The sequence below is a fragment of the Microcaecilia unicolor genome, chromosome 6 (genome assembly GCF_901765095.1).
Source record: "Microcaecilia unicolor chromosome 6, aMicUni1.1, whole genome shotgun sequence".
Taxonomy (NCBI): domain Eukaryota; kingdom Metazoa; phylum Chordata; class Amphibia; order Gymnophiona; family Siphonopidae; genus Microcaecilia; species Microcaecilia unicolor.
Window position 1 is genome coordinate 288,925,947 of NC_044036.1, and position 13,303 is coordinate 288,939,249.

The following is a 13,303-nucleotide window of genomic DNA, read 5'->3' on the forward strand; positions in this document are numbered from 1 at the left end:
CTGTACTGTATATCTAACAGTACTTTGTAAAAGATAAGTAGTAGTAATAGTTACAGATGGTACCTAATCATGGAAGTGTTTCCAGATACATTCCCAATTTATTTATTTAACCACACAAAATTGTTTTTAAAAGGAGCATGATTTCTTAGGTCTAGTAACGATCCTTGCTTTGGAAGCTTAACCTTACATGTTGAATACATAAGACCTTTTTCTGCTACTTTAACAAAAAAATAAACCAAAAGTTAACTTGTTCATCTTCTCCAGTGCTTTTTGCAGAAGTAAAGCCATGATTTTTCCTACGCAATGGGAAAGAGATGACTTCTGCCGCCTTTCAAGCAAAAACAAGCAGATTAACTAACCAACAGTAGTACTACATCACAGCAGTGTCTCGAGTTACTACAGCTCCCGGTGACAACCGGGAGGGGTGACGTCATAACCAGGCACCCACCTGGTGATACGTCCCTCTGTCGCGCCCGTTGCCAGGGAGGGGAGGATCGCACTGGGAGGAAGATGGCGGACGTGATGAACGTCGGGGTGAACTTAGAGGCTTTTTCCCAGGCCATTAACGCCATCCAGGCGCTGAGATCCAGTGTTACCCGCGTGTTTGACTGCTTGAAGGATGGGATGAAGAACAAGCGGACGCTGGAGTCCCGGGAGAAGGCCTTCATCGCAGAGTTCCAGGACAACTTGCACTCTGTCAACAGGGACTTGAAGTAAATGGCATCTTGTGTAGATCCTTAATTACTGATTTATTGCAAAGACAAAGTAACGAATAAATCATCTAGTACACACCCTGTAGATAGTCATAATGCTCACATTGGAATAAACGATACCATGCACACATTTATACATACATGTATGGATATGGAAATTTCTGTTATTAGTGCATAGACTGTTTGATTACTGCGAGAAGGACATACAAAGCACACTGTGTCGGTAGGGTTAAAGGATTCTGAAGTAATTTTCCTAGACCGAACTGTGGGTGGGGGATTCACTTCTAACTCCCGATTTTCTCTCCCCCTTCGCTTCTTTTAGATGCTTGAGGGCAAATCATGCGAAAGGACTCGACGAGGGCTAACAGGAATTATAGTGTACATTCTGCAGTTTTGTGTTTCTTGTTTACTTTTCTCATAGTATTGTGAGTTCAGACAATTGTTTTCGTTAGCTTCCAGTTATTCTGGTGAAGGTGTGCGGCCCCAGTTTACAATACAAATTATGCTATAACTTGTTGCTTCCGATTGTTCCCCTCGGCAGAAAATAAACACTTAACGGAAGTCTTGCGTAACACTTGTTTTTGCAGTAAAATGTTAACTTCATATAACTAACAACACTTTCTGAACTGAGCTGTGATGACGTAAATATGAAATGTGAGGTTTAATTCCATCTCCATTTTTTCCATTCATTTAGTTTTATATCCCATATTATCAAAATCGAGTTTGGCTCTATGTGGTTTATAGTGTAACAGAATCAGTGAACGTGGTTTACATTATAATCAGGAACTGCAGTCAACAGGTTTACAGCATCAGGAAGGGCTTACTAAGATGATGAATCGAATAGAGATTACAGAGTAGCAGAGAATCTATTGTGTAACATTTGTAAGAGAGAGGCTACAATCAACAGGTTAACAGCGAAGATTAAGAGCTTTATAGTCAAGAGGCCATGGTGTAAATAGAGCGCATACTGAATGATAGAGTAGCTGTGTGTTGTTATGGAAGGCTCAGTGTTGGTATTCAGGGAGGTGTCATTGTTGAGTCAGTCAAAGAGTGACTAGGGGCCCTTGTCAGGTTGTGTGCTTGGTCGTCGGAGGTTTATTCTGTGTTGGCAAAACATTTTGTGAAGAGGTATGCTTTTAGCATTTTGCAAAATGTAAGGTAATCACTTATTCTAATATTTGTAGGAAGGGTGTTCCAGGCCTGGGTTGTAAGGTAGGAGAACTTTGTGTCATAAAGAGATTGTGTATTACTCCTTTGCAGTTTGAGAAGTGGAGTAAAAGATAGTGTCAGGGCATTTCTGAGTGGGAGGTTGATCAGTGAGTTCATGTAGGTGGGGGTTAGTCCCTGGAGGGTTATGTAGACAAGCGTTAGGATCTTAAAGCTTATTCTGGCCTTTATGGGGAGCCAATGGAGTATTTGCAGTAGGGGAGAGGCTCTTTGATAGGGAGACCTGATGATCAAGCGGGCAGCCGTGTTTTTTTTTTTTTTGGATGGTTTCTATTTTTTTCAGACTCAGATCTTTGCAAACTATGTATTTTTTTTTGTTACATTTGTACCCCGCGCTTTCCCACTCATGGCAGGCTCAATGTGGCTTACATGGGGCAATAGAGGGTTAAGTGACTTGCCCAGAGTCACAAGGAGCTGCCTGTGCCTGAAGTGGGAATCGAACTCAGTTCCTCAGGACCAAAGTCCACCACCCTAACCACTAGGCCATGCATAATTGATATGTATAATTAGACTTTAGAATCAAAAAACTAAATTTAGGGCTGCCCAAATGAAACCCTGACCTTTATTTGGAACTAACAAAAAAACAACAAAAAACAAGCCATATAGTTAGGAATAATCTTAACGCAAAAGATAAATATTGTGCTGTCTTACTTAAATATATGAAATGCGCTCAGAACCAGGTGCTCCTGAAGAGCCACCTAGCATCCCATCATTGCACATCCCAATACCAAAAATGCTGTTCAATGTAGTAAAAATCTTGAATGATGATATATTTAATGTCTCTGTAAAAATATATTCAGTGTACTATATGCGTGAATGAAAGTCCATAAGTCAACTTATCTTTGTCATCAGATGTTCCCACAATGATTTTATTTATTGGTAAAAGTATTGTCTCTTTCAATGTTTAAAACCAAGTGCTCCACTCATAAAAACCAAAAGTGGACAATCCCCAACATGGCCTGTGTTTCACATATTGCTTCTTCAGGGGGTCATAAATACATATCTACAAAGACAAATTTCAATTATTACTAAAAAAACAGTTCTGAAAATGTCAGTATATGAATACTTGTTGCTAATAATTTAAAAACTGACTTCATTCAGATTATTCCTGACTATATGGTTTATTTTTTGTTAATTAGACTTTAGGGTGGATGCTGATAATTTTCTGTTTCATTAACATATATTGCACATAGTTCATTAATATTTTTGATTGAGATATTTTTGTAATGAACAAGGTTCTGTTGAGATGTATCACCTTCGGGTTACCTGTGAGGAGTGAGATCTGGTGTTAACTTCTTTGCAGATTTGCCTGTCAGAATGGCCTTGTCTTCATGCTGAGAAATCAGTTTAGAAATGGGTTTCTTCTATTTTATATTTATAGAAAAATCAATACTGTGCCCTCCAACACAATCAACATTTTATGTTTAAGTGCATGTGGGCTAAAATGAAAGTCTTATAAGAGAAGTCAACATTTAATAGAATTGTTTTATTACAGTCTGCTAGAGCAAATACCTGCCATATTTTAGGGAGTTGTCTCCATTCCCCGAGGAAGCAAAGTATCTTAACACATTTTCTTTCATAGTACCTTAATAAATGACGATCCATCTAGTCTGCCTAGAAATGTGGCTAGAGTTGTACCCACTGCTCTCTGTGGGTTACATTCCCCCCTGCTTTTTTTTGTAAATGTGAAAGCCATTTGTTTTGCTTTGATTACATCCTCTATATAAGTATAAATTGTGCTTATCCCACACCTTTAGCAATATATAAATTCAACTTCTTATCATACTAATTCAAGATGTTTCAGAGTCATGCATCTTTATAACTTTTATCTTAGTATCTTTAAACCAACTCACACTGGTTTCCTCAGAACCTCAGTGATGCTAATCGCTACAATTTCAATTGCAGCGATATATACAACATCTAAATCTTCTCTGGTTCTTTTACACCTAGCCTCCTCTTATAGTTATCAAAATTTTTCCAGGGGTCCGATAATAAAGCAAGACGAAATGTGTTCTGGTTTTGTGAAGTGCTGCCCCATAGGCGTGACATCCTTATTGGTACTAGCATTTTTCATGTGGTGTCTATGTAAATTAAATCTCTTCTTTAGCATCTGACTTGTTTCTCCAATGTAGCAGCTTTCGTTGCATTTTTTACATTAAATGATATATACCACATTGGAAGCTGAGCACGTGAAAGATTCCTTAATGTTGAATATTTTTCCTTTGTGAATGACCGTGGGGGTCCTGTGAAATGTTTTGGCTTAGTTTGCAGCTGGATATATTGCAAGGATGTGTGCCATTCTTTTCTTTTTGAGTCTGTGTTGGGAGCTTACTTCTAATTAGCTTGGTTTTAAGACTGATAAAATCTAAGCAGACCCAGCACATGCCCTCGGTCTAATTCTGGGGTCACCCGGTAAACGAAATCAGATTCATTTAGTAATATCTTCCTTTAGTAAAACCATATTGCCTTGGATCTTGCAGCCCATTGGATTCTAGAAAGTTTAAAATACTGAATGTAACTCACCTTGCGATATAACTGAAAAAACACGTGAGCTAAATCCGAAGTCCCTTATCTTCCCTACTATCCATTTGATCAGCATCATCTCCATTATATTTCCCATTGGTAGGGCTGCCAAGGGGGAGGTGGGAGGGGGGCAAGATTCCCCAGGCCTGGCCTCCAAGGGGTGCCTCACGCCAGCAAGGCTTTTGGAGGCAGGCAGAAGGTTCTGCTGCCTTGGGCTATCTCTTTCCTGCTCCTTTGTGTTGGAACCAGGGTTACTGCATTAACACAGTAACCCTGGTCCTGGCATACAGGAGCAGAAGAGTGACAAACTGAGGGAGGAGCAGATGCAGGAAGGTAAGGGGGTGGGGGCGGCAGCGGCCCGAGTGGAGGGGGGCAGCAGCTCAGTCTCTCGGCAGCCCTGCCCACAGGTCTGTATTTTCCTGCTTCTACTCTTGTACCATTTTTGTAAAGAGGGACCACATAAACCCTACTGAAATCCCATGGAACCTCCTCTGTCTGCCAGGATCTATTTTAGTGGTTCCCAAACCTGTCCTGGGGAGAGGACCCAGCCAGTTGGGTTTTCAGGATAACCACAATGAACATTGAGAGAGATTTGCATGCACTACCTCTACTGTATGCAAATTTATCTCATGCATATTCATGGTGGATATCCTGAACACCCTTCTGTCTGGGTTGGTTCCCCAGAACAGGTTTGGGAAGCACTGTATTAAATTATCCTTTAGAGGACCTGCCAGGACCGCTCAGAGCTCTCTCTCTATCCTGGGATGTATCTCATCCAGCCCCATAGCTTTTTTTTTTAATTTTGAAAGTTTAGGTTGACATTCGTTTTATTGCTTTTCATAGTTGGTTAGGATATAACATGGTAGTTTACAATACAGAAAAAAATTGATTAAAATATAAGAAAGGAAATTACAATCTTGAGGGAAAAAGAACAAATGAAGAGAAAACTAAAAGAAAATGAAATTAAAGTGAAAAGAAAAGTAAAAAAAAAAGTTGTTCCTATACACTTTCTTTGGTGACTGCTGGTGTATCTATTTCATTCCCATACAAACCTTTGTCTATCATCTATGGTCCTCCTCCTCCAATATTTTCTTTCGTGAACAGATGTATTTGTATAGCAGTTCCACTTTTTCCTTAAGCTCTCCATTCATTGATCCTAGCACCTTTGAGTTTTGCCATTCCACCTCTGGCCTGCCTCTTCTGCCCAGTATACCTAAAAAAGAGTCTTGTTACCTCACTTTACATCTTTAGCCATGTTTTCTTGTGCATGTGCTTTTGCCACACACACTTAGGATTTTATTTTGCTTGCTACATTAATTTGGGAGTGCAGCATTAGGACTAATCTTTAAACTGAACCAGGAAAGTCTTTGAAAAAAAAAAAGTACTTCTGTTTGGGGTCATGACTATTCTCTTGTAAATATACTTAGCGCTCCAAAATAGTTACTTTTGGGAGTGCAGCATTAAGACTAATCTTTAAACTGAACCAGGAAAGTCTTTGAGTGGCGGTGTAGCGTAGTGGTTAGTGCAGTGGACTTTGATCCTGTGGAACTGGGTTCGATTCCCACTGCAGCTCCTTGTGACTGTGGGCAACTCACTTAACCCTCCATTGCCCCAGGTACAAAATAAGTACCTGTATATATGTAAACCGCTTTGAATGTAGTTGCAAAGTACCACAGAAAGGCGGTATGTCAAGTCCCATTTCCCTTTGAAAAAAAATGTACTTCTGTTTGGGGTCATGACTATTCTCTTGTAAATGTACTTAGCTCTCCAAAATAGTTACTTTAGAAGTTCCAATCTAAAACACATATATAAATGAAAACATAGAAAATGATGACAGATAAAGACTATCCAGCCTATGTAGTCTGTTCATCCAATTAATTTTCATACAAGTCAGACCCATTTGCAGGCGTGGAGGCGTATTTTCAAAGCACTTAAACTTGCAAAGTTACATGAAGGGGCATTTTCAATATGACATCTAAGTCCAACTTTAGACATTTTGCACAAAATGTCCAAAATCCGAATAGGAAAGAAGGTCATTTTCGAAAAAGCAAAATGTCTGTCTGTTTTTTTTTTTGTGAAAATACCATTTCGAACAAGGTTTTGTGCTTTGCACTTTTTTTTTCACTTGAACATTTTTTTTAAATGGTGAAAAAAAAAGTTGAAAGTCAAGCCATTGGATGTATTAGGGCTCACATTTTTAGTAGACTAGTACCCCAGACATCCCTGGAGGCACCCTAGGGGGCACTGCAGTGGATTTCAAATAAATGCTCCCAGGTACACATATAAAACTGCTACTCCCTTATCTTGTCTGCTAAGCTCCCCCAAAATCCACCGTCCCCAGCTGTATACCACTACAGTAGCTCTTTATGGGAGAAGGGGGCACATATATGTGGGTATAGTGGGTTTCTGGTGAGTTTTGGAGGGCTCACAGTTTTCACCACAAGTGTAACAGGTAGGGGGAGGTATGGGCCTGGGTCTACTGTCTACAGTACACTGCACCCACTACTAACTACTCCTGGGACCTGCATGCTCCTCTAATGGACCCGAATATAGCATCTGAGGCTGGTATGTTTTTAATTACTTTTTTGTGGGCTGGAGGGGTCAGTGACCACTGGGGGAGTCTAACTTCTCCTACCTGAGTACACAGTTGTGGAATGCATTGCCGCGCAGCTTAAAAACTACTTATGAACTAACTAGCTTTCGCAAAGCCCTGAAGACCCACCTATTCAACAAGGCATACCAATAAGAGCGAAAACTAGAAATGTAATACATAGCATCCTTACCTATTACCAACAATGTTCTTGCTTATACCTACTTGTCTGAATTTTGATTCCTTGTCATCAAGCAGATGAAGCCATTACGTATGGGTTGTGTCCATCAACCAGCAGGGGGAGATAGAGAACACTCAACTTTTCACAGTGACTCATGGCCAGCTAGCTCCACTGCCTCTTCAGTATTCTCTATCTCCCTAAGCAGGGTGGCTGCAGCTTCTTCGAGCTCCATCAAAAATCTGCCTGTGGGTGGCTCCTAGCTTGCCAGTTGTTAGCCGGGGTTGTTAGAGGCTATAGCAGCTTCACTTTGAAGGCACATAGGTCAGCCCTTTCCCTGCCTTACCCATTCCCCCGTGGATGTGGACATATTAGCTTGCTTTTCCCTGTCCTTTCCCACTCAGTGGATGCAGGCACATTGGTTCACCTTTCCCTGCCTTTCCCACTTATCTGAGCCTCCGGAGTGATTTTATTTACCTCTTTTTGCCTCTGCTTTCCTCACATCGTTAAAAAAAAAAAGGAAAAGAGGTTTTTCTTGAGATTCTTCTGCAGGACTGGAGCTGTGATACTCGGTCTAGTGAGGTAAGAGTGTTTTCTGACTCCTCCGGGGTGGGCCTGCGATCGGGACGTTTTTGGCGCGAACTGCCATTTTGAATTTTACTGCCGTTTTCAGCGATGGCTGCGGAGACTATAAAGCGCTGTTCTAAATGTGGCAAACGCAAATCAGCAGCGGGGCTCTGTAAATCGTGCTTTACAGACGGTAGAGCCGGCCCGAGCATGGCGAGCGGCGATCTTTCGTGCTCTGAGCTGGCAGCGGACGCCATTTTGGATTTTCCACATGGCGCGGCCTCCGTTGCGACGGAGAGCCCTGAATCCGGGGGGGGGGGGGGGGGGTCCTCTGAGTGAGGCTAATAATAGAGCTGATAGCCCTGGGCAGGATCCGGGCGGTCAGGGAGCGGTTTTCTCCCCTGATTTTGTTTTAATGCTGCATAAGGCATACATGCTTAAAGGAGCTCTTCCACAGGGATCTTCATAACCTCTGCAACCCCCCCCCCCCCCCGGTGGATCCTGGCCTTTTGGAGTTGGCTTTGCCTGTTTCTTATCCTCCTGATAAACGCAGAAGGGCTAATTCCCCTTCTGAGTGTGGCGCACCCCCCTTCCCCCCCCCCCCCCCCTGTGGTCGAGCTATGAGGATTCTGAGGGGTCTGGCAGAACTTCTTGGTCTGAGGAGCCAGAGTCGGGTGCAGAATTGCCACAGGATCTGATCTGTCTGCGATGAGGATTTTCCACCGCGAGGAGCTGCCAGCGCTTATTTCAGATGCCTTACAAGCCCTCTCGATTGAAGATTCTGGGAGTGGCACAGCCTCCTCTGTTAATCCAAGGATGGGTAGTACCAGAAAGCCTGCTCGAGCCTTTCCTTTGCATGGCTCCATCCAAGAGCTTATTTTGGCTCAATGGGCTGACCCCGAGGGACCTTTGAAGGTTGCCAGGGCTATGGGGCAATTATACCCTCTGAGTGAGGAACATTTGGCTCGCTTTGCAATGCCTAAAGTGGATGCCCTGGTCACGGCTGTGACAAAGAGAACTACCCTCCCTGTTGAAGGAGGTGTTGCCCTGAATGATATTCAAGACCGCAGGCTTGATTCAGCTCTGAAGCGGTCCTTTGATTTGGCAGGTCTCACTGTTCGGGCGTCTGCATGCAGTTGTTATGCTGCTAGAGCCTGCCTGGCTTGGTTACAGCAGGCAGTGGAACAACCCGGTGATGGAGCGGAGACCTTATCTGAAGTGGCTCCACGGATGGAGTCGGCCTTGTCCTTTTTGCCTGACGCCCTTTATGATATGGTCAGAGCTTTGGCTAAACAAATGGCTGTAGCAGTGGCGGCTCTCCGCACTCTTTGCCTATGACATTGGGCGGCGGACATGGCCTCTAAGCAAAGGTTGGTGAAGTTGCCCTTTTCAAGGCCTTCTCCTGTTTGGTGAGGAGCTGGAAAACATTGTTAAAGGTCTGGGGGATTCCAAACCTCAGCGCTTGCCCGAAGATAGGCCGAAGCCTTCCTCCTAAGGGTCAGGTGGTCCGCTCCTCTTACAGACCTCGCTGGGTTCACTTCTCGTGCCCGCTTTCAGCAGAGAAACTCCTTTCGCTCGGAGAAACATTCCGCAGCTGCCGGTTCTAGGCCTGGAGTTCAGGGGCGACCCTCTCAATGATGGTGCGCCGGCCCCCTCCTCGTTTCCTGTCATCGGAGGAAGACTTTCCCTCTTTTTCGAGGAGTGGGCCAAAATCTCCGCAGATCAGTGGGTCTTGGACCCGATCAGAGACGGATTCCGAATAGAATTCGATGCCCCGGTGAGAGACGTGTTTGTGGAGTCCCGATGAGGTTCTGCCGCCAAACAGGCGGCGGTAGAGGAGACTTTGCACAGTCTGTGCCAGATAGGGGCTGTGACCCTGGTGCCTCCCGCCGAACAAGGTCTAGGCCGCTACTCCATTTACTTTGTGGTGCCACGAAAAGGCGGGTCTTTTCGCCCGATCCTGGACTTAAAAGAGCTGAACAAGTCCTTAAGAGTGCGGCATTTTCACATGGAAACCCTGCGCTACGTCATTGCGGCGGTACAGCCAGGAGAGTTTCTCACATCTCTGGACCTGAAAGAAGCTTACTTGCACTTACCAATTTGGCCCCCGCACCAGAAGTTTCTGCGGTTTGCGGTGTTGGGAAAACTTTTCCAGTTTCGGGCCTTGCCTTGTGGCCTCGCCACAGCTCCCCGAACCTTCTCCAAGGTAATGGTGGTAGTAGCTGCTTTTCTCAGGCGAGAGGGTATCCGGGTTCGCCCGTACCTAGACGACTGGCTCATCAGAGCAGACTCAGAAAAAGAGAGTCATCTAACTACAGCCAGAGTGGTATCAGTCCTTCAATCTCTGGGCTGGGTCGTCAATATGGCCAAAAGTTACCTGACCCCCTCGCAATCTCTAGAATATTTGGGGCCCAGGTTCGACACAGCCTCGGGCTATGTGTTTCTTCCCGAGCAAAGGCGGTGCAAGCTTCAGAATCAGGTCCTTCTGCTCCTGAGGATGCCCCGCCGCGAGCTTGGGACATTGTCCAGCTGTTGGGATCGATGACGGCCACCTTGGAAGTGGTGCCATGGGCGAGAGCGCACCTGAGACCTCTACAGTATTCTCTACTTCAACGATGGTCTCCAGTATCTCAGGATTATCAGTGCAGACTTTCTTAGCTCCCTGCGGCCCTCCTCAGTATGGAGTGGTGGCTCTCGGACAGCATGTTGCGGCGGGGAATGCCGCTGGTGCTCCCCGATTGGTGCTTAGTGGTGACAGATGCCAGCCTGAAGGGCTGGGGCGCGCATTGCCAGGGGAAGCATGCCCAGGGTCTGTGGACGCTCGACGAGTCGGGGTGGTCTATCAACCGCCTGGAATTGAAAGCGGTGTTTCTGGCTCTTCTGGCCTTTCAAGTAACCCTGGAAGGATTGGCGATCCGAGTGATGTCGGACAACACGACAGCAGTGGCCTACATAAATCGACAAGGCGGCACTCAGTGCAGAGCTCTAGCCGCGCAGGCCGAACAAATTTGCCACTGGGCCGAGCTGCATCTACAGTCCCTGTCAGCAGCTCACATTGCAGGTCAGAGCAACGAGCAAGCCGACTATCTAAGCAGGCACCAGATCGATCCAGCGGAGTGGGAAATAGCAGACGATGTATTCCTGCAGATATGTGCCAAATGGGGCAAGCCAGGGATGGATCTTATGGCGACCAGTTCCAATGCCAAAGCCCCGTGCTTCTTCGGCAGACGGAGGGATCCTCGCTCTGCCAGGTTGGATGCCTTGGCTCAACCCTGGCCCCTGGGCTTGCTGTATGTCTTCCCTCCGTGGCCCTTGATAGGGCGCGTGCTCCTGCGGATTCGGCTGCATCCAGGAGAAGTGGTGCTTATCGCCCCAGATTGGCCCAGGAGGCCTTGGTATGCGGACCTCCGACAGATGCTGTTGGAAGTTCCTTTTCCGTTACCTCTGGTTCCGCACCTGTTGTCACAGGGTCCAGTGGCCATGGAGGACGCCTGCCGTTTTGGTCTTATGGCTTGGCGATTGAGAGGGCGCAATTGAAAGACAAAGGCTACTCAAATAAGGTAATTTCCGCTCTCCTGCAGGCCCGTAAGCGCTCCACTTCCGTGGCTTATGCCAGGATTTGGCGCCAGTTTGAAGTCTGGTGTGTTTCAAGAGCGCTTTCTCCGTTGCAGGCTCCTGTCTCGCCGATTCTGGACTTTTTGCAGGATGGTGTACACAAAGGCTTGGCCTATAATTCCCTGCGGGTGCAAGTGGCAGCATTGGCCTCCCTGCGTGGCAAGGTTGAAGGCGTGTCCTTAGCTGCTCATCCAGATGTGGCACGGTTTCTTAGAGAAGTGCTTCGGCTCCGTCCTCCCGTGCGGGCACTTTGTCCAGCTTGGAACCTGGGGTTAGTATTGAAGGCCCTTCAGGGGGCTCCCTTTGAACCACTTCGGCATGCTTCAGAGAAAGATTTGACACTGATGGCCGTCTTTTTAGTGGCCATTACCTCGGCGAGGCGGGTGTCGGAGCTCCAGGCGCTGTCCTGTAGAGACCCTTTTCTGCAATTCTCAGAGTCAGGGGTCACGGTTCGGACCGTGCCTTCCTTCATGCCTAAGGTGGTTTCAGTGTTTCACCTAAACCAGCCTGTTTTTCTTTCCTCCTTTGTTGAGGAGGAGTTTCCAGATTCATTTGGGCAGTTGCACCTTTTGGATGTGCGCAGGACTCTTGCAGTATCTGCGAATTACAAATTCTTTCAGGACCTCTGATCATCTTTTTGTGCTGTTTGCAGGTCCTCGCAGAGGGTCTTCAGCGTCTAAAGCCACTATTGCCCGTTGGCTCAAAGAAGCTATCTTTTCAGCATATCTGCTGTCTGGCTGGGCTCCGCCTGCAGCCTTTAAGGCACACTCCACAAGAGCGATTTCCTCTTCCTGGGCGGAAACTGGAGCACTATCTCTTCAGGAGATTTGCAGTGCTGCAACATGGGCTTCTAAGCTCTCTTTCGCCCGACATTACAGGCTGGATGTGGCTGCCAGGAGGGATGCGCGTTTTGGAGCACAGGTGCTAGCGCGTGGTGTGGCTTGTTCCCACCCTATTTAGGGATTGTTACATCCCATACGTAATGGCTTCATCTGCTTGATGACAAGGAAGGGAAAATTAGGTTCTTACCTTGGTAATTTTCTTTCCTTTAGTCATAGCAGATGAAGCCATGAGCCCTCCCTGTATGATTGTCTGTATTGCAGTGATTCTGATTTCAGGTGCTGTTCTTGTTTCCTGAAGTTATATTCCTTCCTTGGGGAGTCGGAAAACAGTTTTCAGGATTCTTGTTACAGTTATAGGAGGATGAGTTCATTCCCTCCAGTTCATGTTTTGGGAGGATGAGTTTATTCCCTCCAGGAGGATGCAAGTATTCCCTCCGTTTATACAAAGTGGAGGATGAGTTCATTCCCTCCTTTTTTTGAGTTCATGCCCTTGTTAAGGGGCCATCGTTCGCTGTGAGGAAAGTTCATGTTATTCCCATTGCGGTTTGCCATACTGCTTTGGAAGCTTCAAATACTGAAGAGGCAGTGGAGCTAGCTGGCCATGAGGCACTGTGAAAAGTTGAGTGTTCTCTATCTCCCCCTGCTGGTTGATGGACACAACCCATACGTAATGGCTTCATCTGCTATGACTAAAGGAAAGAAAATTACCAAGGTAAGATCCTAATTTTCCCTTATGCTATTTTCTATGACATCTTCACCTTACCTATTATCAGTAATATTTTTATACTTATATTAACTTGTCTGAATCTCGATCATACTACTTTCCATGTAACACTAACTGTTATCTCCTAATCTACTATCTACTAATAACAACACATTGTAAGCCACATTGAGCCTGCAAAGAGGTGGGAAAATGTGGGATACAAATGCAATAAATAAATAAACAAATCCCTGATTCCCTCCAGTAGTCATCTGGTCATTTAGGGCACCTTTTTGTGTCTTATTCATTATAGCTGAAAAAGTCTTGGGAGTGTCCAGATCCCGCCCT

At 45.5% G+C, this 13,303-nt stretch overlaps 1 protein-coding gene across 4 annotated transcripts in view; it reads left to right on the plus strand.

The window, feature by feature from the left end:
• The first annotated feature begins 484 nt into the window (after positions 1–484).
• Positions 485–13,303, plus strand: part of MED27 (mediator complex subunit 27) — a 405,350-nt gene continuing 392,531 nt past the window's right edge. For all 4 annotated transcript variants that reach the window (XM_030207783.1, XM_030207784.1, XM_030207785.1 and 1 more), the window contains exon 1: positions 485–713. In XM_030207783.1, coding sequence (XP_030063643.1) covers positions 511–713 — 203 coding nt within the window. In that variant the 5' untranslated portion in view covers positions 485–510. The remainder of the gene's footprint in view (positions 714–13,303) is intronic.